Source organism: Oryctolagus cuniculus, chromosome 13 (genome assembly GCF_051225735.1).
Source record: "Oryctolagus cuniculus isolate XC-2025 breed Fujian yellow rabbit chromosome 13, ASM5122573v1, whole genome shotgun sequence".
NCBI classification, from domain to species: Eukaryota; Metazoa; Chordata; class Mammalia; order Lagomorpha; family Leporidae; genus Oryctolagus; species Oryctolagus cuniculus.
This window is the reverse complement of record NC_142879.1, coordinates 79083526-79108663: the sequence shown is the minus strand read 5'-3', so window position 1 is coordinate 79108663 and position 25138 is coordinate 79083526. Positions and strand designations below refer to the sequence as shown.

The 25138-nt window shown below is 37.5% G+C and overlaps 1 protein-coding gene across 1 annotated transcript; it reads left to right on the top strand.

Moving 5' to 3' along the window:
* Positions 1–4321: 4321 nt before the first annotated feature.
* Positions 4322–23516, top strand: LOC100352971 (aldo-keto reductase family 1 member C1). The gene is made up of 9 exons (XM_070054969.2): positions 4322–4483; positions 9358–9525; positions 10266–10382; positions 11213–11290; positions 12040–12162; positions 15794–15903; positions 16664–16829; positions 19988–20070; positions 21649–23516. Exons 1-9 carry the CDS (start codon positions 4400–4402, stop codon positions 21689–21691), a joined length of 972 nt encoding a protein of 323 aa, XP_069911070.2. The 5' UTR covers positions 4322–4399; the 3' UTR covers positions 21692–23516.
* Positions 23517–25138: the final 1622 nt, after the last annotated feature.

The window sequence follows — 25138 nt, the reverse complement described above, 5'->3', positions numbered from 1 at the left end:
TGATGTAGAAGAATGATAATGATTTTTTTCTGTTGATTTTTACCCCTGCAACTTCACTGAATTCTGTTACGAGTTCTAATAATCTCTTAGTGGAATCTTTTGGTGCTCTTAGGTAAAGGATCCTGTCATGTGCAAGCAGGGATAATTTAACTTCCTCATTTCCAATTCCTATCCCTTTCGTTTATTTTTCTTGCCAAATGGCTCTGTCAAAAACTTCCATTACTACATTCAATAACAGTGGTGACAGTAGGCATTCTCGTCTGGATCATAGTGGAACTGCTTCCAACTTTTCCCCATTCCATATGATGCGAGCTGTGGGTTTGCCATAAATTGCCTTAATTGTGTTGAGGTATATTCCCTTTATATCCAAATTTAAAGGTTTTTTTAAAAAAAAAAAAAACAGAAAATGATGTTGTATTTTATCAAACACCCTCTGCACTTATTGAGGTAATCAGATGGTTTTAACCTTCATTTTGTTGATGTGATGTATCATGTTTATTCATTTGTGCCAACATCACATAATTGAAAGATATCACGTAACTTATGTAACAAAACATTTCAAGGACCTAAAAATAAGAACAAATCAAGCCTAAAATTAGTAGAATGAAAGAAAAAATAAAATTAGAGAAGTGAACAAAACAGAAATTTAAAAAAAACTATGAAAAGTATCAGTAAAATGAAGAGCTAGTTGGTTGCTCTAAAACTTCCTCTTAACACTGTTTTTGCTGTGTTCTGTTTTTTTTTTTTTTGTTTTTTGTTTTTTTTTTTTTTTTTTTTTTTGTCTAGCTGATCTGTCCATTGATGAAAATGTGGTGTTGCTATCACCCATTCTTTTTTTATGGGAGCTTATGTCTCCCTTTATATACGTTGATGTTTGGTAAAGCCGAGTGCCCTAACATTGATGGACAGGCATTACTTCACTGAATATTTTTGCTGAGATTTTTCCCCAGGCCTTTAGGAAGTCCTAAGATTGATATGTGTGTTCATTTGATTATATCCCATGGATCCCAAGCAGTGTTTTCAGTCTTTCTAATTTTTTTCTTTCTTTATTTTTTGTCTGTTATGTAAAAAAAGACTTATCTTCTAGATCATATATTATTTCTCCTGCCTCACCAACTGTATTGTTAATGCTATCCACTGTAATGCTTTTTTGTTGTTGTTGTTTGACTTACTGAATACTTCATTTCTAAGACTTCCATCTGTTTTTCCTTTTTCAATATCTTTCTTTGCAGACATCCTTGTCCATGCCGTGTTTGGATTGCCTTATTTCTTTCAATGGTTTCTGAGTACCTTACAATCACTGTTTTGAATTCCTTATTAGACACATTGCCAATCTCCCCTATTCACGGTGCAGTATTAATGTATCATTGTGTTCTTTTTGAGAGTCATATTGCCTTCTTTGTTCATATTCCTGTGTTTCAGTTTTGCACATCTGGAGTCTCTTGTTACTAAGTCCCCTGAGAATGTTTTCCTGTCTCCTATTGCTATTCGTTTTTGATTGAAAACTTTATCCCTGTAAATGTGTCACTGGGAGTCCAGAGTCCAGTGAGACACCCTGGATGGTTGTGATAGTATGTTTATGGCTCGAGTCATTGCGGGAAGGTGATGTTGGAGCCAGTTGGATTGTTCAAAGTCCCAGGCCTTCTTTGTTCCAGGGTAAACAGCTGATTAACAGTTTACAATGAGATCACACTGCCAATGCGCCTCAAACCGTGATGCTGTAATAATATCAAAATAGGAAAAAAGGTCTTTCTGTAAGGCTTCTATATGAATGTACCATTGTAAAGATAACAGGGTTAGTATTTATGAAACATAGAAGGAGAATAATAGCAACAGAAAGTGGATAAAGTGATCATGGCTCTGCAGTTGCTGTCACTTGGAACCAAAGATCATTCTATCTGGAGAATCATTCCAGGCACCAATTAAGCTTTCAGCTGTCTACTCTATTTCTTTAGAGTAGGGCATATTCTATGTTTTAACATTCATTGGTTAGCAAACCAAGTATGAAGGGTTTCAGATATGTAAATTTGAAAAAAAAATCACATCAAATCTCCAAAGGCAAGGTGGAAAAATATAATACTTTGCTGTCTTAATCCCATTATACCATATGTTGGAAAACTTAGCTGATATGTTGATTGACTTACACAGTTTTTCAATTCTATTTAAAACATTAGATCAAATTTAAATGGGAAAGTTCCATGTAATATTGCATTTGAGCACTTTAAGGCCATAATAATTAATGGGAACCACCACCCCATGGGAGAAAAAAAGATATCTAATGAGCAGTTCATGGAGAAAGCTCCAGACTGGTTTTCCAGTAGACTCTCCACTCTTCACTAGGGAAGATGATGGTCATTTTTTTTTAAGATTTATTCATTTATTTGAAAGTCAGCATTACACAGAAAGAGGAGAGGCAGAGAAGAGAGAGAGAGAGAGGTTTTCCATCCTATGGTTCACTCCCCAACTGGCTGCAACAGAAGTCAGGAGCCAGGAGCTTCTTCTGGATCTCCCACATGGGTGCAGGGACCAAGGACTTGGGCCATCTTCTACTGCTTTCCTAGGCCATAACATAGAGCTGGATCAGAAGTGGTGCAGCCAGGTCTTGAACCAGCACCCATATGGGATGCTGGTGCTTCAGGCCAGGGCGTTAACCCACTGCGCCACAGGGCTGGCCCCAATGCTCATTTTTGAAAATCTGTGAAAAGCTCACATACAAGACAGCACATCCGAGATTTGTGACTAACAGGAGCAGTTAAGGCTGTCATATTCAAGTACAAAAAATTAGCGTTCTATTACCCAATCTATGCAAGACAACTAGTTAAAAGTTGAAGTCATGAAAATTATTAGAATCCCACAAGAGACATAAAAGTATCATAATTTAGGCAACAGCACATTGAAATGCAGGAAAGACTGGGAAAATTATGCATATTATAGATTATATTATCATTCTCTAAACTGGGTGATGAGAGATTCTAAGTGAGAGATTTGGCTTTGACTGAAGACATTTTTAATATTTTTTAATTCTTTCGATTTTATTAAAAGGAACACAGAAAAAAATGTGACATATACACAGAGATCTAGAGAGAGATATATCTTCTATGTGCTAGTTCATACCGTGAATCCTTGCAACAGAAGTTGGTCAGGATGACCCAGGAACTTAGAAGTCAATCTGGGTCTTCCACATAGGTGTCTGGGACCCAAGTACTTGAACTATGATCTGCTGTCCCTTAGGGTTCAAATAAGCAGGAAGCTGGATTAGAAATGGATGAGCCTGGACTAGAATCAGGTCCTCAATATGAGATGTGGGCACCCCAGGAGATGTCTTAGCTGCTGAGTCAAAAGCCTACTACTGAAACAGGGTTTAGGGTTTGAGTGCATGCTTGAAAATTCCATTCCATGCAGATTGTCAAGGGAGAGCTTTTCTCTGTTTAAAAGGAAACATCTTTGTAATACGCAACAACAATAAACATAATGCTACAAGACTACAAAACACAGGAAATTTTAAAGTTGAGGATGCAAATTTGAGAATGATCTCTTTAGTCATTTTCCTAACTCTAAAGTGTATGTGTTTATGTGTCTGTTTCTGTGCATGTGTGTGTGTGTACGCGGTGTTAGATATCCAATTGAATGTTTAAGTAATATGATATTTATGGAAACATTAAGAGAATCAAAACAAAAGGAGAGGGGCCGGCACTGTGGTATAGTAGGCCAAGGCTCTACTTGGCAGCACAGGCATCACATATGAATGCCAGCTTGTGTCCCTTCTGCTCCTCTTCTGATCCAGCTTCCTGCTTATGACCTAGGAAAGCAGAAGATCCTGAGGACTTGGGCCCCTGCAGCCACGTGGCAGACCCTGAAGAAGCACCTGGCTACTGGCTTTAGATTGCCAGCTCTGGTCATTGAGGTCATTTGGGGAGTGAACCAGATGATGGAAGACCTCTCTCTTCCTCTCCCTTCGTTCTTTTGTAACTCTGCTCGTCAAATAAACAAATTAAATATTTTTTTAAGGAGAACACATATCCAGAATTTTCTAGTATAATCAATAGCCTGCAATTATTTAAACTAATAATAATTTTCAGTACTAGGTATGATATTATAAACAGAAATTTCATTAAAAATGTGTGTTTTCCTTATTTCCATGTAGTTCATTTAAGAATAAACTTTCATATATATATATATATATATATATATATATATAAACAACTAACTGGTTGAAATACTGTCCACAGTGTTTGAATTTGCTTTAGCTCCATTCTGTCCACATGCCTTTGGTTAATGATTGCACAAGTATTAGGTCATTCACATACTGGTACTATCTTCTGAAGGCCTAAGAAGTGAAGACGTGTGACTGGCTACACTGAGAAGACAGAAGGAACTGTGCAGTTACCTAGAGGAGACAATGGATTCCAGACGTTATGTGATGGAATTAAATGATGGTAACATCATACCTGTACTGGGATTTGGCACTGCTGCACCTATAGAGGTAAGCATAGTATTCTTAGGATTGAATGTAAAAATGAAATAGAATGTATATTAGTGGAAACCAACCTCAGTTTTGGAGTTACTTAGTTATCTCTTTAAAGACCCGATTTCCAGTGTCTCTGAGCAGGGGTGGGGGATGGTTATGTTCTAAGTTTTACCAGCCTGGAGCACAAGACAGAGGGTACTTAGACTTAGTTCTGCATCAGGTTCTGATCTCTTGATCACCTACTGATCTTTCTCACCAGTACTGGATTCCCCCCTTTTTAATTTTCCCAATTTGGCAGAAAAGATGAAAGTCAAGTCAAGAAGCTGTCTTTTTAAAGGTTGGCAGCCATGGGAGTGGTTTCTTTTCCATTTCATGGCTGAAGAATTTTTTTCTCCTTGCAAGTAGACAAGATAGATGGAAATTTCTGTGGATGAACTACTGGGATAGATCATTAATAGAGTCCGGGTCAACTGCTCTGGGGTAACCTTGAGAATCACGCTGTAAATAGTGGACATGGGTTAAGCAGATTTTCTCATGTAGTACTGTGTTATCTGGGAAAATACCAGAAAGGAAAAGGTAACATGTTAGAGGATAATTGGAACATAATAAGAGTATGTCTAAATTACTAGTCCTCATTAATGTATGCTGTATTTAAGGAAATTGGTATCTGGGGCTCTCTGAAATGAAAGTCAGTATAGTGAATAATTTATTAGAGTGAGGAAGATTTTTTAGGACTAATATTATCCCTAGGTCCTGAAATTGTGTAACAAAGGACCAATTACTTCAGAATTGAAGTCCCCGTTTTCTCCTGTCTTTGATAAAAGGAAATCTTAAAGTGGCAATTTTGGAGACATGTGACAAGACTTGGTTATTTTCAGGGCAATGTGTCATGAAGGGCATGGATAATGAAGGACACCAGCAGACCTTTAGCCTTAGTTCATTTCTTTGCCCTAACCCCAGGTCAGCACCAGATTGGTGTCAGGAGAGAACAGTAGCATTCAGTATCTACTTCATTCGGATTTCATTAGAAATGATCAATTTCTCAAATTCTTAAAGCAAATAGTGTGAGCTTGATTTCCTTTCTGATCTGTTACCAATACACTGTCAAATCTTTATTGAAATTTTGTAGATGTAACCAAAATTTTTGATTTTGCCCTAATTATAGCTACCCTAAAACAAGTGCCTTTTATTTGAAGACTGACACCTAGATTAAATAACTCTTGTGTGATAAGGCTAAGTTCTTACACATAAATGTATACGATAGGATTATGCATATATACTTAAATGTTTATTTTTTTCATGCAAACGAAGTGTCTGTGTAGAAAATATTTAACATAAATGACTGTTGTCTCTTGAATTGATTATTATCATAGTGGTTCCTGGTTAGGATTGGTGAACATAGTTTACCCCATTCCTTAAGTGATAAGGTTGTTGTTGCATCAGAACTCCTTTGAGAAATGAGTTTTAAGTGTAACTGCTTTCCCATGGAAGAGTGGTACTTTGGTTGCTGTGCTTTCCTGTGGGAGAGTGTTATTTTGGTTGGTTCAGAGGGCCTATATAACCTGCCCCCAGTGAATAATTAAGTTAAATCTCAAGACTTAATTTAAACAGAATTCCTGGTGGAGGAATATGGTGTGTTATTATGACTACACTGCAAGGGAGCTCATCGAAGCTTGTACCATTGTTCTTCTGTACTTCCTTCCATATGCATTTTTGCTAGGCTAATTTTACTTTGTAATCTCACCATGTAAATAATAACTACATGAAAATTCTCTGAGTCCTTCCAGCAAATCTGCAAACCTTAGATATACATTATTAATCAGGTATTTCCTGATAGCTAAAGCAATCTTGTACAACAAAAACAAAGCCGGAGGCATCACAATACCAGATTTCAGGACATACTACAGGGCAGTTGTAATCAAAACAGCATGGTACTGGTACAGAAACAGATGGATAGACCAATAGAACAGAATAGAAACACCAGAAATCAACCCAAACATCTACAGCCAACTTATATTTGATCAAGGATCTAAAACCAATTCCTGGAGCAAGGACAGTCTATTCAATAAATGGTGCTGGGAAAACTGGATTTCCACATGCAGAAGCATGAAGCAAGACCCCTACCTTACACCTTACACAAAAATCCACTCAAGATGGATTAAAGACCTAAATCTACGACCTGACACCTTAAGTTATTAGAGAATATTGGAGAAACCCTTCAAGATATTGGCACAGGCAAAGAGTTTCTGGAAAAGACCCGGGAGGCACAGGCAGTCAAAGCCAAAATCAACTATTGGGGTTGCATCAAATTCAGAAGTTTCTGTACTGCAAAAGAAACAGTCAGGAAAGTGAAGAGACAACCGATAGAATGGGAAAAAATATTCACAAACTATGCAACAAATAAAGGGTTGATAACCAGAATCTACAAAGAGATCAAGAAACTCCACAACGTCAAAACAAACAACCCACTTCAGAGATGGGCCAAGGACCTCAATAGACATTTTTCAGAAGAGGAAATCCAAATGGCCAACAGGCACATGAAAAAATGTTCAAGATCACTAGCAATCAGGGAAATGCAAATCAAAACCACAATGAGGTTTCACCTCACCCCGGTTAGAATGGCTCACATTCAGAAATCTACCAACAACAGATGCTGGAGAGGATGTCGGGAAAAAGGGACACTAACCCACTGTTGGTAGGAATGCAAACTGGTCAAGCCATTGTGGACGTCAGTCTGGAGATTCCTCAGAAACCTGAAGATAACCCTACCATTCAACCCAGCCATCCCACTCCTTGGAATTCACCCAAAGGATTTTAAATTGGCAAACAAATAGCGGTCTGCACCCTAATGTTTATTGCAGCACAATTCACATATCCAGGACCTGGAACCAACTTAAATGCCCATCAACGGTAGACTGGATAAAGAAATTATGGGACATGTACTCTATAGAATACTATACCGCAATAAGAAACAACGAAATCCAATCATTTGCAACAAAATGGAGGAATCTGGAACACATCATGCTGAGTGAAATAAGCCAGTCCCAAAGGGACAAATACCATATGTTCTCCCTGATCGGTGATAACTGACTGAACACCAAAAAGGAAACCTGTTGAAGTGAAATGGAAACTATGAGAAATGGTGACTTGATCAGCATAGCCCTGACTGTTGATGAACAACTTAATACATTATCCCTCTTAGTATTTTTTTTGTCTGTTCTACTTAATATGACTGATTTAATTCTGTAATTAATACACAGTTATTCTTAAGTGTTGAAATTTAACTGAAATGTGATCCCTGTTAAACATAAGAGTGGGGATAAGAGAGGGAAGAGATGTACAATTTGGGACATGCTCAAGCTGACTTGCCCCAAATGGTAGAGCTAGAAACATACCAGGGGACTCCAATTTAATCCCATCAAGGTGGCATGTACCAATGCCATCTCACTAATCCAAGTGATCAATTTCAGCGCATAATTGATCATAATGAAAGGACTAAGAGAAAAAGGGAGCACATAAGCAAGTCTAGTACCTGCTAATACTAACTGATAGAATAAATGAAGGGGAGAGTGATCCAACATGGGAAGTGAGATACTCAGCAGACTCATAGAATGGCAGATGTCCTAAAGAGCACTCTGGCCTCAGAATCAGCCCTAAAGGCATTTGGATCCAGCTGAAAAGTCAATGAGAGTATTTCAGGCATGGAAAGCCAAGACACTCTGGAAAAAACAAAAACAAAAACAAAAACAAAAAACAAAAAAAAAACACAAAAAAACAAAACCTAAATAAAAGATCTCTGTGAGTGAGATCCCAGTGGAAAGAACAGGTCTTCAAAAAGGGGGTACATTTCTCTGAAGGGAGGAGAGAACTTCCACTTTGACTACGATCTTGTCTAAATAAGATAAGAGTCAGAGAATTCAAGGGGCTTCCATATCCTTGGAAACTCATGACTGGAGCATAGGGAAATTACTGATGCCATATACAGGAGTGTCAATTTGTTAAGTGAACAACAGGAGCCACTGTGCACTTACTCCTCATGTAGGATCTTTGCCCTTAATGTGCTGTACATTGAGATTTAATGCTATAACTAGTACTCAAACAATATCTTTCACTTTGTGTTTCTATGTGGTTGCAAACTGTTGAAATCTTTACTTAATGTATACTAAACTGATCTTCTGTATATATAGAAAATTGAAAATGAATCTTGATAAGAATGGAAGGGGAGAGAGAGCGGGAAAGGGGAGGATTGCGGGTGGGAGGGAAGTCACTGGGGGGGGGGAGCCAATGTATTCCATAAGCTGTACTTTGGAAATCTATATTATTTAAATAAAAGTTTAAAAAAATCTGGTATTTCCTGAATCTGATAAGTTTCCTGGGTTGACCAGCTCTTTGTATTAAGGACAAAAGATGGGCCAGTGCTGTGGCATAGTGGATAGAGCCAACGCCTGCAGTGCAGCATCCCATATGTGTGCCGGTTCAAGCTCCACTTCCAATCCAGCTCTCTGCTATGGCCTAGGAAAGCAGTAGAATATTACCCAAGTCCTTGGGCCCCTGCACCAGTGTGGGAGACCCAGAAGAATCTCTTGGCTCCTGGCTTCGAATCAGTGCAGCTCTGGGCCATTGTGGTCATCTGGAGAGTGAACTAGTGGATGGAAGATCTCTTTGTCTCTGCCTCTGCCAGTCTGTAACTCTGCTTTTCAAATAAATAAATAAATCTTAAAAAAAAAGGACAAAAGATCCAGACAAACTGAAGTGGATTACTGACCCCCATTCTAGAAATAATTCAAAGTTTGAGGAAAAACTGATTCTTAGAGAAGTCCTCACCACCATCTGAGTGAGGTACGTCTCATGCCTGGATCTCCACATACTATTTTTTGTTTCTGTCTTAGGTTCCTAAAAGAGAGTGTCTAGAGGCCACCAAGTTAGCTATTGATGCTGGGTACCGCCATTTTGATTCTGCTTCTGTGTACCATAATGAAGAAGAGATAGGACAGGCCATCAGGAGCAAGATTGCAGAAGGCATTGTGGAAAGAAAAGACATATTCTACACTTCAAAGGTATTTTGTATATGCTGTTCAAGTGTGTAGTAATTAATGTTTTAATTAAATCTCACAAATTCATTCATGCATAATAATATAACATCCAGTTTGATAAGAGATGTGTGCAGTTTTAAATCTTTAAAGTGATGTCCCCTTATTTATCTGAGCCTTACTTGTAGCAGTATGATTTCACAAAGGTCCACAGAATAAGAGAGCTACCATCAGATTATGACTGTCCTTATTTTCTTTCCTCATTTATTATTCTGAATACAAATTTTCAATTGTATCAATAAAAGCAAGCACTATCAAAGTATTCTTTGGGATTTAAACATGATTTTGCTAAGTGCTTTGTAATTGTGTTTAACACATGTTTAAATCTTCAAACCATTTTCACCCTCAGTCATGGAACTAATATTGACAATAATTCTTTGTCAACCAGTAAAAAGAAGGGAGAACAAGACTATTTAATTACTTTGTAAATTCCATCTAACATTTTTCAGAAAATGGACATTATATTACCTTGTGAAATATTTTATCTTTTGAGTAATTATTCTGTTGATCATTAATAATCAAATGTATGCATTGTAATGTCACTTGAATAGGTCAGATAAAAGGATATTCAATACAGAAGAGAGCATTTTTTCACTGTGCTGGTCAGTCTCTAACTAGTAGATTCATGTCCCAACATCAGGTGAAATGAAAAATAAACTTGATTAATGTATTAATCCAGCACAACTTTCAATAATTAACCTTTGCAGCTTTGGTGTACTTCCCATCGACCAGAGCTAGTTCAGCAAAGCTTGGAAGAATCATTGAGAAAAGTTCAACTGGACTATGTGGACCTCTACATTATTCATTTTCCAATGGCTTTGAAGGTAGGCAATTTGAATGAATAAATCTTTTTCACTTCAGCTATTGGCATGGATAGTTATCAGTAATGGGCCCTCATTTTTAGTCATGATTAAATTAAAACTATATAAATGTGTGAGAACTTAATTCATGTAAGTTACAGAAACTACTCAAGACATCCTATGAACAGAGCTTACTGTATTTTATAATATTTGAGTCCAAATCATGGTTTAAAGTAGTCTTCAGAAATGATTTTGTTTATATCAATTCCTTACTTCTGCATTACCACAAGTGTGGCAAAGTCTTTTAATTTGGTGGAGAATTTGACATTGAGACATTAAAGGCTCATGGTCATTGGTTCTTGGTAGCTTCTCTAATCTTACAGCATCAAAATTAATCTTTATAGCACCTTGATTGACCGTGGTTTTGTCATGTACTTGTCCTTGGAATAAATGCGTTCAGGGAGAACACTGACTCCTCAGCTTTCGTCAATACTGCAATTTATTATTGTTGAGGATCAAGGCTATATAACTTATTTCCTAGTGAGAGAGACACAGTTCCTGAGATGAAACTATAGAAATAAGCAAAGTAACAAGTCAGCCAGGAGACATTATTAGGCTCTGGAAAACAGTATACACACACACACACACACACACACACACACACATGCAGAGTTCTGAGAGAATAGAGGAAATCTGTCATCAAAAGACATTAAAATATTTTAAATGTGTGTGTAGGGGATGTTGTTGCATCTACTTTACAAGGTTTAGTGTCTCATCCTAGGTATACCCAGGAGCATTTCATGGGTGGAAACTTCAATTTCTAGCCATCACTTTAATGACTGCTTTTATTCCAGCCAAGTAAAGAGCTAATTCCAAAAGATGAAAATGGAAAAGTAATGTATGACACCGTGGATCTCTGTGCCACATGGGAGGTGAGTTTGAGGAGATACCAGAAGAGAATGCTGGGGAGGGAGAGTCAGGTCCTCTTCCACCTTTTGAATGATATCCACAATTCTGGAAACAGAAACTCCTGATTTTGAAAGTGGATGTTTTGCTGTGTGTTGGCAGGGAATACACTACCGCGATATAATAGTAAGAAATCAAAATCAGGATTAAGCAGATGTTTTCCTCCATCTGCACTTCTCTCAGTTTTTTTTTAAAGATTTATTTATTTTTTTGAAAGTCACAGTTACACAGAGAGGAGAGGCAGAGAGAGAGTGAGAGGTCTTCCATCCGATGGTTCACTCCCCAGTGGCCGCAATGGTAGGAGCTACGCTGATCCGAAGCCAGAAGCCAGGAGCTTCTTCCGGGTCTCTCATGTGGGTGCAGGGTCCCAAGGACTTGGGCCATCTTCTACCGCTATCCCAGGCCATAGCAGAGAGCTGGATCAGAAATGGAACAGCCGGATCTCAAACAGGCACCTATATGGGATGCTGGCGCTTCAGGCCAGGGCAGTAACTCACTGTGCCTCAGCAGCGGCCCAAACTTCTCTCAGTTTTATAAGGAGGACATATTAATATTTTTTCTTACACTGCCCACCTTGTTCCTCCCCCTCCCCCTTTTTTTACTAGTTTTCTCTTCAGGATATTCAATGTTAGTTATCTTGTCAACATTCAACAATGTTCTTATTAACAACACTTCTCATTTGTAAACATACTTCAATCATTCTTCACTTTTACAGGCCATGGAGAAATGTAAGGATGCAGGGTTGGCTAAGTCCATTGGGGTGTCTAACTTCAACCACAAGCAGCTGGAGACGATCCTGAACAAGCCAGGGCTCAAGTATAAACCTGTTTGCAACCAGGTGAGGGCCTTCAGCCTCCTCTCTTGGTGTTTCTCATTCTGTGCTTCCTGTTCTAGGGCTAGGTGTTCATTTCTACTCCCCCCTTTTTACACATTTGTGGAATGACAGATTCTAAGAGCAATGTCTCTGTTTAGAAGGGAATATAGGACCTTCCATTGGGTCTCTAAATGATAAAGACCTATATTGAAACTTTGGGAGAGTTTTAGATCTGAATTTGTGTAAGAATCCGTGGAGGTAAAATGGTTAAAAAAGCTAGCAGTTTTTTTTTTTTTTTTTTTTTTTTTTACAGGCAGAGTGGACAATGAGAGAGAGAGACAGAGAGAAAGGTCTTCCTTTTGCCGTTGGCACACCCTCCAATGGCTGCTGCGGCTGGCGCACTGCGGCCGGCCACCACGCTGATCCGAAGGCAGGATCCAGGTGCTTCTCCTGGTCTCCCATGCGGATGCAGGGCCCAAGAATTTGGGCCATCCTCCACTGCACTCCCGGGCCACAGCAGAGAGCTGGCCTGGAAGAGAGGCAACTGGGACAGAATCTGGTGCCCCGACCAGGACTAGAACCTGGTGTGCAGGTGCCGCAGGTGGAGGATTAGCCTATTGAGCCACAGCGCCGGCCAGCTTACAGTTCTTAATGTGACCTTCTTGGCAGAGTGGACTTACCCTTGAGTTATTAAGCATGACCAGAGTTCAGATGTGTACATGTGATGTGGAGGGAAAGGAAGATGATAAATGCCTGGAATAGTCAGTCATCAGGAGACACTGAAAATAATATTAGGTAGATAGAGCATATGGGTTTGTGTGTATTCAAATGCCTGAGTTTTTCTCTTGGCATCTGCTTTTAGATGTCTCACAGCCACAGATCCATGACATGTGAACTAGAAACTGAAAAAGTCATACAGGTTTGAGGTAGAATGTGAATCTGTTTATGGTGGTACCAGTGGTGCATGAATACTCAGATACTTTTAGTAGAACCAGAGCCAATCCTATGCCTGACTCTATCTAAATCTGTATCTCCTCCATTGCTTTTGCCATCAAGTATCTCTTCCAGCTCATCTATTTTGTTTCTGATTCTGTGCCCTAACTTACTTCTTAAGATCTGGTAGCTCTGTTGTAAGGATTCTAAATTAGAAAAATATAGCTCGTAACATTTGCAAATTTTTTATTTACTGATGATGCTTTAAAATATAATATTACATGCTGGTGTTGTGGCTTAGAAGATTAGGCCTCCACCTTCAGTACTGGCATCCCATGTGGTCTGCAATTTGAATCCCAGCTGCTCCACTTCTGACCTAGCTCCCTGTTAATGCATCTGGGAAAGCAGTGGAAGATGGCACAAGTAATTGGGCCCTTGCACGCATGTGAGACATCAGGATGAAGCTCCTGAATCCTGGCTTCAACCTGGCTTAGCCCTGGCTGTTTCAGCCATTTGGGGAGTGAACTAGTAGATGGAAGATATCTCTTCCCCCCATTCTCTCTCTTTCTCTCTCTTCTCTCTCTGTATTTCTGCTTTTCAAATAAATACAAAAATCTCAAAAATTTACATATAATATTAAATGTTTATCATATTATTATCACTACACTTTTATTATGAAAGACTTCAAATAATCAAAAGTTTTATAACAATTTTGAGAAAATTCATATTTTCCTGTTTATATATAAAATTGTTGCCATTTTGCCAGGTTGTCAAATGTGTGTAAATACATGCGTATTTTACAAATATGCACAATAATTTACTGAACTCATTCAAAATATTTGGGAGACATGACTACTCATCCCTACAGACCTCCAAAACATCTAAGAATGTATAGATTATCCCCCAATGTTGCATTTCCATGTTAGATCTAAGGAATGTGATGATTGTCCTCTGATATCATTTAAAATACAGCCACATTTAAATTTTCCAGTGTTTTCCCATTGCTTCCTCTACTGCTAGATTCTTCATTTACCCACAATGTCCAGTACCAGACCGGGCCAAAGCAAGGAGCTGGAAAGTCAACCAAAATCTCCCATGCATGTGGCAGGGATCCAACTACCTGCTGCTTCTCAACAGCTGCACTGGCAGTAAATTAGAATTAAAAGTTGATCTTTTAGGAAACAAACCTTGGCATTCTGATATGGGATGCAGATGACTGCCTGCCTATCAATCCCTTTTCGTATAGACTGATTACAGATCCTTCCCCATCCCCAATATAAACAAAAAGATTTTGTAAAATATTCTGGATTTTACAGACTGTTGCTCTACATTGACAGGTAATATGTCAATGTCCATTCCAATTTTCTGTTCTTTAGAATTTAGATTTGAACGTGTCATCATTTCAAAATTGAACACATTTAGTAGGAAAATAAACTTATCATGTTGTGTTCTTCAAGTTGTACTGCACTGAGAGTCATTGAATGATGGGATTTCCCAATGTTATAGATAGTATTCTTTTATAAAAACTTTTTTCTTTACTTGAAAGGCAGAGAGAGGGGGAGAGAGAGAGATCCCATCTGGTAATTCATCCTTAAATAGCCACAATAGCTATGGCTGGGCCAGGCTGAAGCAAGGATATTGGATATTGGATCTCCATCCAGGTCTACCATACAGGTAGCAGGGCACTGACTACTTGAGCCATCTGCTGCTGCTTTCCAGACAATTACCTGAAATATGAATCAGATGCAGAGCAGCCAGGACTCAAAAGTGGGCACAGATAAGGAATGCTGGCCTGAAGTTGGTGACCTAACTCACAAGATCACTGGATCACAACTGGTCACTTGGTTAACTCACCTTTTTAAGCATTATTCCCTTCCTTCATTGTAATTACTAATAATCTTTTGAGTTTTAACAGTCACAAGGAAATTCATATGACAAAACTTATTTTCAATAATATTTTAATATCCTTTGATGTATGTTTTCCTGGATTGGTTATTTCATTAGAATTTGTAAACACTAATTTTCATTTTTAACTGCTCTTTTTACTTTTCTTGTATTACATTGAATGTAAAAATATTTCCATGATATTCTGCAATGGTTCCTCTGTGATGGAGTAGGCATTAACACCTTCCCTTTAGTTAACCATGTTCCTAGAAAGAAGTTAATGTAATAATCACCACCAGCAGGGGAAAATAGTTTTTCCTCTGGCTTTTTCTCACTATGCCTGTTACTGTGAATGTGAGTTTGTATTTATTCTGTGGATTAAACTTGACTATACTCATTATTCATTATGATGAGGAAATCTACATGAATATCAGTATCAGGACGCCTAACAAACTAACTCTTTAGTTCAACAGGCTTGCTATCATGAATCCTTGAACAAATCCTTGCCTTCTGGCACAATTTAATGTCAAATGTTCAAAGAGTTCCTTCTTTTTTCCAAAAAAAGGAAAATTTCATGGTCCTTTATAGTGAAAAAAAATGTTAAACATCTATAATCTGGTTCACAGAGTTGGTTCATGTCAGGATTTTATTTTTTATCCTTGCAGGCAATAGCAATTTTAATATTCTTTTAAAAATATCATCTCTGGAAGCTGTTAATCTCAATTTAAATTTTGTTACTCAGATTTTCTTTTTGTTTCTTTTCAATTTGAATATTTCTCCTTCACATCAATATTTGTACTTCCAGTAATCTTAAACTCTCTGTGTTGTCTATCTACAGGTGGAATGTCATCTGTATCTCAACCAGAGAAAACTACTGGATTTCTGCAAGTCAAAAGACATTGTTCTGGTTGCCTATGGTGTTCTGGGAAGTCAAAAATATGGAGAATGGTAATGTGCACACTAGCAAACTTACCTAAAACACCTTTGCTGTTGAAACGTTTGCATTCATAGCATAACCACTTTTCTGGCATTAACTCTGAAGTGTTGCAGTACAAGGAAGAATTTGCATTTCTTCTTTAAAAATAATTTATTCAGTATTAACGTGAGCAGATTTCATGTATTCTACATATACAGATTTAGGAGCATAGTGATACATCTCATGCTACCCTCCCTCCCGACCACACTGCCACCCTTTCTTCTCCTTCCTTTTTTATTCTTTCTTATAATTTTTATGATGATCTACTTTTGGTTTATTTTATACTCATAAGACTAAATATACTAAATAATGAATAATTCAATAGATAGTCAGCAGAAAATAACACTGCTCCTCAACAGTAGGGACAAGGACTGTAAACAATCAATGAATCTCAAAATACCAATTTTGTGCATCCATATTACGTGTTTTTTGTACTCAATTAGTTACCACAGAACAGGGAAAATGCATTCTATTTGTCTTTCTGGGACTGGCTTATTTCATTAAGTATAATGGTTTTCAGTTGCATCCATTTGGTTGCAAAAGAAGGATTTCATTGTTTTGGATGGATGAGTAGTTTTTCATTCATTAAATCCCAGATGACAGTGGTTCTGCTGCCTGAGACCACATTTGAGTAGCACTGGTCTGGAGTAGGCACTGTAGTCTGTTTTGAAATCCTCCTAACAAACCAAATACACGAACTCAGAAATTCAGCATTGTTGCCTTTCCTCCTAGGGTGGATCAGAACACTCCGGTTCTCTTAGATGATCCAGTTCTTGGTGCCCTGGCAAAAAAGCACAAGCGAAGTCCAGCACTGATTGCCCTTCGTTACTTGCTACAGCGTGGGGTTGTGGTCTTGGCCAAGAGTTTCAATGAGGAGCGAATGAAAGAGAATTTGCAGGTGATGAGTGGGGCTGTGGGCACTGGGGCTCCTACAGTATCCATCACGTGTGTCCTCTTTGTAGGCACTCAGGATACCTTTGTGGTTTATTGGTGTCCCTGTCATCTCCTGTGTGTTTCTTCTTATTGCTCACTTGTAAGTATTTTCTTTTGCTGTAGAGGAGGGAAGCCAACATGCTTAGATTGAATTGCAAGAGTGCAGAATTCTGAGGTTTGTGTTTCAGCGTGAATTCTGCAATTTATTGTGTAGTCCTGTCAACTGGCCACTTTTTTTTTCTTCAATTCCTTAAATAAGGTAGTCGAATTGGTTATTATTCTGCCTACAATATTTTCAATTTTATATTGTATTTCCCTTAGTTCTCATGTAGTTTAAAATTTATATATTTTTTCACTCTGTTTTATCTCTTTAGTCTGGCATCTAACCAAGTCTTACTTAAGTGAATTGTTTTTTATTTTAAAATAGGAGACAACTATAATACAAGTAGCTATAGTATTTGTAAAACATAATCTCCCCAAGGTAGAGATTTAATTTAAAAAGTTTTATTATGATTCGCAGCTTTGTATTTTGACAATTAACTTTGACCATTTGCACTCAGTCCTCTGCTTCTCTTCTTCTCTGCAACCTTTATGTATTTCTCACTGAGTCTCTGCTGCCTTTGCTGGACAATGCGTGAGCTCTGACTCAGAGTTTTTATTGAGACACTCTCTGTTCTGCTTCACTTCTCCCCATACAGTTTTTCCCCTTTCCGCCGCAGCTCACTAGGCTAATCCTCCATCTAGCGGCGCCTGCACACCGGGTTCTAGTCCCGGTCGGGGCTCCGGATTCTGTCCCGGTTACTCCTCTTCCAGGCCAGCTCTCTGCTGTGGCCAGGGACTGCAGTGGAGGATGTCCCAAGTGCTTGCACCCTGCACCCCATGGGAGACCAGGAGAAGTACCTGGCTCCTGCCATCGGATCAGCGTGGTGCGCCGGCTGCAGTGCGCCAGATGCGGCAGCCATTGGAGGGTGAACCAACGGCAAAGGAAGACTTTTCTCTCTGTCTCTCTCTCTCACTGTCCACTCTGCCTGTCAAAAAAAAAAAAAAAAAAAAAAAAAAGCCTCCTGGGAACAGATACACGATTACTTCTGTTAAATACTATCCTAAACGTGAGTTGTAAGATAGGCCAGCTGCATTTAACAAGAGCAAGGATGCTGGGATGTGTGAAATTTTGAGTGACATTACTATAAACAACCCTTCATATTGATATATTCTGCATATCATTTTCAGACTCAGATGTAATTGTTGAGGCATTTTATTCCAAGATGTGCCTTAGTTTTGATTCTCTATATAGTCTCATTTTATGAACAAAAGTTAATTCTCAGGGTCATCAAATTATTCATGCCTTTTTTGTGGTTAATAAGTGTCATGTTTTGACCTATAAGGGAAAAGTACAGTATATACTAAATTAGCTTACAAAATTGTTGTTGTCTTTCCTTCCAAATTTAGACTTTCACCCCACTGGAATTTATTTATATATTACTTGGAATAATGATACAAATACACCTATATGTTTACTAAATGAATAGCAGATATACTTAACAACAATAACATTTCTGGACTCTGCTTCTCTTCACTGTGTTGACTTACTTTTCTGTACTATCTTAATTATATTGAAAAATACATTATATTGTGAAGAGTGGTAATTTTCTCCTACATCCTTTTATTGATTTTTAAAAAGATTTACTTATTTTATTTGAAGGCAGACTGAGAGAGTGCTGCCTTCCCTTGCACATTAGCAGGAGGTTGGTTCAGATGTGGAGCAGCTCAGACTGTAACCGAACCATCCAGTATAGGATGTGGTATCACAAGTGGCAGCTTAACCTTCTGTGCCACAAAACAAGCCTCTGTATTATCTTTTGGAGGAATATCTGGGCTATTCTTCACTGGCTATTCAGTGTTATAAAATTTACAATGACTTTATCAACTTCCACCTAAAGTCCTTAAGTGGTGTGTATTGAGATTGTCAATCTATTTGGAAGAACTGGTTTCTGATTGACAATGTTGTGGATCCTAAGTGTACATGAGTAGGTTAATTTATAAAAAAAAAATGTGGTATTTTTGCACCATGAAATCCTATTACTTGCACCAAAATGGCTGGAACCAGAATATACCATGTTAGTTGATAAGGCATGTACAAAAGGACTTTTGCTGCATGTTCTACAAAACTTATGAGAGTTAAATAAGAACACAGTATGCTGATTACTAGAGCCCACAATAAACAGAAAGAATATGGGGAGTTTGGATTAAAAAGCAGGGAAATTTGAATTTGGTTTGGTTTATGAATTGTGACCACATACTAATATCAGGTGGATGTGAGTAATATGGGAAGTGTATGTACGAGTCTACATTTTTTTTGTTTTTAAATTTAAAAGCAATGTGAAATAACAAAATTTTCCAAAAACCAACAAAAAAGGCTAAAAGGAGAATTTTAAATATGCAAAAGAGATTCAGTAATATAGTAGTGAAAGTCTATTTGCTGGATTCTTTTAATTTTAAGCTTCTGACATTTCTCATTTTCTCTGTCTCTCTACTCTGAATCCTCAATTTAGGGTCTTAATAAACAACCTGTCAGGCTTCCATTTGTTTTAATATGTTATCAGTTAGTGACAATATTTTTGATCTTTAAAGTACCCTCAAATTAGACAATCATATCCTCAAGGATGTTCTCCTAACCTTTGCACCTGATGTCACTGCATTTGAATTATGTTGAGAAATATTTTTCACTTTCTACATGTTAATGGATGGAGTACAAAAATCCAACTATCTCCATGCAACTTGGTAAAATATCTTATATATTTCAAAAGTATTCCCCTAGATTTTTCTAGATTCTATGATACATGGTCCATTTATCTTTGTACTTTGTCAGCTTTGATTCATCTCCAGCTTCTTTTGGGATCTTTTGTCTGTAGTTTTGTGCAGTTGAAATTAACTAAATCTAGGTATTGATTTCTATTTACTTTTAGCTCTTAATCACATTAATGTTTTATTGATGTCTTTAATAAGTTTTGGAAACTTCTTAGATATTTATGTATTGTCCTTACACCATTCAATGCAATCCCCCAGGATTTTCTATCTTACAAAACACAGTAGAAATAATTTAAAAATTTTACTTTTTGATAGGTTTTTGAATTCCACTTGACTCCTGAAGATATGAGAGTCCTAGATGGTCTGAACAGAAATATTCGATATGTTTCTGCGAGTTTGTAAGTGCCTTTGGCTTATATCTTGCCACAACTTATTTTTTGAGCAAGAATGTAGAATGAGTGTTGGAAGTTACCTCAACATCAGAAAGCTAGAGTTGAACAAGGAGCCTGGCGTGAGACAGGAACTTTCTGGAATTGTCTTCTCAGTTTCTCAGTAGAGCTCCAGTTACTGACACAGGAACTGGTTGAGAGAGTCCATGTCAGTATGGACTTTCATACATCCCCCACTGTGCTTCTCATTCCGTGGCACTTTTCAGATCAGGAAATACCATTGTTGAATCAACATCTCCACAAAGATCTCTGTAATCTAGTGTGATTTGGTAGGCATACACTATGGATATTATCCACGAGGCTTCTTCAGTGTTTTCAGAATCCAGTTAATATCACCTTCCAGGAACCTGATGAATTCTTTCACAGATTGAAGGCATTTACATTACCACTATATTCCATGCCTAAAATTCCCATCATCTTCCTATGGAATCATTGATTGTATCCCATCCATTTAATGTTTTGAATATTACCCTATTTCTCCCTTCAGTTTCATTGTATATTCAATCAAGACCCCCAATCAGAATTGCCTGCAGAAAGGTTGGTCTTGATTTGGTCAATGGAGCCCTTAGTTTTTACTCTGTGAAATACAGATATGTTAAATTAGTAGATAAGTTATGGGGAAATTTGAAAATGAATGGAAGAGTACATAAGCAAAAGAACCATAAATAGAAAGATTTTGTAGTCAAAAAATTTATTACTTACTCTTCAAGATTGAACATGATAGAATATGAGGAAGGGAATATTTCGTTATTGACGGTTAGCTCTAATATGTATTCTTTCTGTCTGTGGTAATTTTGATTTATAATAGAAAAAAGGGATGATTTATGAAATGACATTAGCGTGGTGTAAAATCGATTGTACTGAAAATTTGTGGATATTTGGTCATCAAGGCCGGAAGTCTCACTATTATAGAGAAAAATTGAGAATAATAGAGACATAACATAAACAAAGAGAGATAACCATTTGTAATACTACTACCTCTTTAACTGGTAGTATTTATTGGTCATGTTGGTCATATTTCTTACTCTACATATGTTGTTGCTATCAAATATGTACATATCAAAAACATACTGTAAACTCCATAGGCATGAAACTCTCTCTTATAAGTTACATTCTTTCCATTTCTGAATCTAACACGGTATTTTATATAAGACAGACAGTCAGTAAAATTAATGCGTTCTTAATATTGAAGAGAATTTTCTAGCATCAATTTGAATTTGCAAATGTTAAGACTTGATATCACTTGGCTTTATTGGCATATCTGGCTTAGGGAGAGAAGTATGTTTGAATTTTGACTCTGTGTTGTTTGTTAAATTCCAGGAAAAAGTTTAATTTGAATAATTTGGTTATACTTGTAAAAGTATTTATTATAAGGTAGTCATCATGAGAGTAAGAAAGGCAGAATTGTTAACCAGTAAGAATATACAATGATTAATCTCCCTAATGCCAGTTACAGAAAAATCACTGTGTAATTACCATGTATGTAGAGGTATTAAATTCAGATTATGCATTTTTTTCTCATTTTAGTTTGAATGGCCACCCTAATTACCCATTCTCTGATGAATATTAGCATGGAGATCTTCATCATGGCTTCTACCAGAAGCTCCTGCACACATCTTGTGATATGGCAGACATCTCACACGCTGATGATTAGAGACCTCTCTTCTGGATAATCCATGATGCTAAACACCTCACAAGAAGCTAGAGTTAAATCCACAGTAGAGGAAGCATGTGCAGTAAATTTTTGTCACTTTCATAAAATAGTTAATGTTGACTTCTTTAAAGATTCCGACTTACATGATTTCTTTCCTTTGACTGCCTTATTCCCCAAACTGTTTTTCCTGGAAGTTTGAAAACCATTGGTGGGAGTTTCAAGCCATTCCATTGACCTTACTGAAGTAGAAAGAGGCAGAATTGTTGGCCTATAGGGAAGTAACCACTAGTAGGCATTTTCCAGTCAGTTTTTCTCCAGTGCTTCAAGGAAAAACAAAACTCACTGCATAGACCCTGGAAGGTAAGGCAATACTACAAGAATAACCAAGAACCCAGGGGTCCCTGTGAGAAGCTCAAGCATAAGAGGTGCAGAAACTGGGAAAACAGATATTCTCTTTTTTTTGAAACTACTTTTTGAAAACTTTTATTTAAGGTATGCAAATTTCATGTACTTCAAATATACAGATTTAGAAGCATAGTTATACATTCTACCCTACCAACCCCTCTCACCCTCACTCCCATCCTTATTCCTCCCCCCTCTGCTATTCCACTTTTTTTTAAAGATTTATTTGTAAGACAGAGTTACAGAGAGAGGTAGATATATAGAGAGAGTGGTCTTTCATCTGTTGGTTCACCCCTCAAATGGCTACAAGGAATGGAGCTGAGCTGATTTGAAGCCAGGAGCCAGGAGCTTCTTCTACATCTTCATATGTGTGCAGGGGCCTGAGAATTTAGGCCATCCTCTTGCATTCCCAGGCACATTACCAAGGAGCCGGATCATAAGTGTACAGTTGAAACTTGAGCTGGTACCCATGTGGGATGCCTGTTCTGCAGGCTGGGTCTTTAAGCCATTGTGCCATAGCCCCAGCCAACCACTTTTTATTTTTTACAAAGGCTTATTTCGGTTAACTCTATACTCTTAAGATTAATCCTATGCCTAGTAAAAAGTTCAACAAATAGAATGAAGGAAAAAAAAAAAAAAAAAAAAAAAACACTGGTCCTCAACAGTCAAGACAAGGCCTATTAAATCACCACATTGCAACGTGTCAATTTCACTGTTATAGATTGCCTTTTAGGACACAGATCAGGGAGAACATATGGTATTTGTATTTTGGGTCTGACTTATTTCACTAAATGTGATTTTTTCAAGTGCATCCATATTGAATTTGGATAGGGAAGTGAACGTGAGCCAACTTGGTTAGTTGACTAGGAATTAGACACAGGGGAAGTTGAAGAGAAGGCTATTTTGTGTCTTGCACACATATTTGTAAGTTTGCCTTATTTTCTATTTAAAACATTTAAGAGGATAAATTTTATGAATTCATATTTATTTTTATAAATTCATATTTATTTTTAGACTGAGGAAAATGTGATTAGTATGGAGTTGAGCACATCTATGTTTGGAAATATTGATAATTGGTCTTTCAATAATCGTATCCTGAATATCAAAGAAAAGTTTTCATAGTGAATTGATGAGCCAGAGCTCAGCGTCAGATTCTTCAATTACGATTTTCAGGAAATCCAGGGATCTTGCTTGGCTTTTGGGGTCCAGAAAGTGAAAAACAAAACAAAACAAAGCAAAACAACAGCAAAAAAATATTGGCTTGCTGAATTGCCACAAATATCAGCTCTATGTTCATCACTTTTTTCTAGTTTAAAAATAAATGTCAACTTTAATACTATCAGTAGTTACTTTAATTGTAAGTGACTTGAACTTATAAATCAAACGGAAGATAAAACAACAGAGTGAATAGACAGCAACAGGATTCAACTACTTGGTGTTTAAGAGGTTCACTTTAGATCTAAGGCCACAATAGTTTGTACCTGAAATGGAAAGATAGTTCATGCAACTAGTAATCAAAAGAGAACTGTGTTAGGTGTACTAATGTCAAAGTAAATATAATTTATTTTAAAAACTGTGACAAGGGCCGGCGCCGTGGCTCAATAGGCTAATCCTCCACCTTGCGGCGCCGGCACACCGGGTTCTAGTCCCGGTCGGGGCGCCGGATTCTGTCCCGGTTGCCCCTCTTCCAGGCCAGCTCTCTGCTATGGCCAGGGAGTGCAGTGGAGGATGGCCCAGGTGCTTGGGCCCTGCACCCCATGGGAGACCAGGAAAAGCACCTGGATCCTGGCTCCTGCCATCGGATCAGTGCGGTGCGCCGGCTGCAGCGGCGGCCATTGGAGGGTGAACCAACGGCAAAGGAAGACCTTTCTCTCTCTGTCTCTCTCTCTCACTGTCCACTCTGCCTGTCAAAAATTAAAAAAAAAAAAAACAAAAAAAAACAAAAAAAAAAAAACTGTGACAAGAAATAAAAGCCTTAAATGTTGAGAAATTTGTCAATCCATTGAGATACATGTAGCTAAGTAAAAAAACATATGCAACAAATACCATAGCTCCAAAATTTGTGAAGTATTTATGAAGTCTTGAGAGAACTGCAAGAAGAAAAAGGGATCACTACAATACTAGCTAGAAATATCAACATTCAATTTGTAGCAATTGTTAGAACAAGTAGTAGATCAATGTGTACATAGAAAAAAGAGCATCATAAACAATTATATGACAGCAATTAAATAATCCAGAGCAAATAATCAAATTTCTAGAAACATACAATATTGAAGTCTGAAAATGAAGAAATAGAAAACATGAAAAGACCCCTTTTTCTGGCAAAGATATTAAATCAAAGCACAACCCCCCAACCCTCAAACCAAAAAAAGAAAAAACCATAACCAGAGTCTTCACTAGTGAATTCTACCAGAAATTCAGAGGAGAGTTAATATCAATTCTTTTCAAAATCTCCCCCAAAATTGCAAAGGAAGAAACAATTCCTAAGGCATCCTACGAAGCCAACATTACATGATCAAAGAAAAAATACAGGTAAGTATACTACTCACTACAAATGCATATATTCCCTACTAAATATCTGCAAGCCAATTCAGTGGCATAATACAGAATATAAATCATGACCTAATAGGATTCATTCCTGTAATATAAGGGTTATCCAGCACACAAACATCAGTCAATCATTATGACACGTTAGTAAGATGAAGGAAAAACCTCCAGAATATCTCAATTCAAGCAGAAAAAGCATTTGAAAAACTTCAACATTCATTCGTGTTCAAAACTTGAAACAAATGAGAAAGAAAAATAGTCTTTCTCAACTGAATTAAGTCCATAATTATAAAACCCACTACTGCCATAATTGTTGATGTCAAAAACTGAATAGGTATTTCCGGTTGTTCAATAACAAATAATGTCCATTTTAACACTTCTATTCAACAACATACCAATTTAAGTAACAGGAAT

What these genes read in the sequence shown, in the direction of transcription:
- LOC100352971 (XM_070054969.2), top strand. Translation starts at nt 4,400, where the DNA reads ATGGATTCCAGACGTTATGTGATGGAATTAAATGATGGTAACATCATA. An exon ending in ATCTCTGTGCCACATGGGAG is followed by an intron (nt 11,291 to 12,039) that starts GTGAGTTTGAGG and finishes TCACTTTTACAG; the next exon opens with GCCATGGAGAAATGTAAGGA. An exon ending in ATAAACCTGTTTGCAACCAG is followed by an intron (nt 12,163 to 15,793) that starts GTGAGGGCCTTC and finishes GTCTATCTACAG; the next exon opens with GTGGAATGTCATCTGTATCT.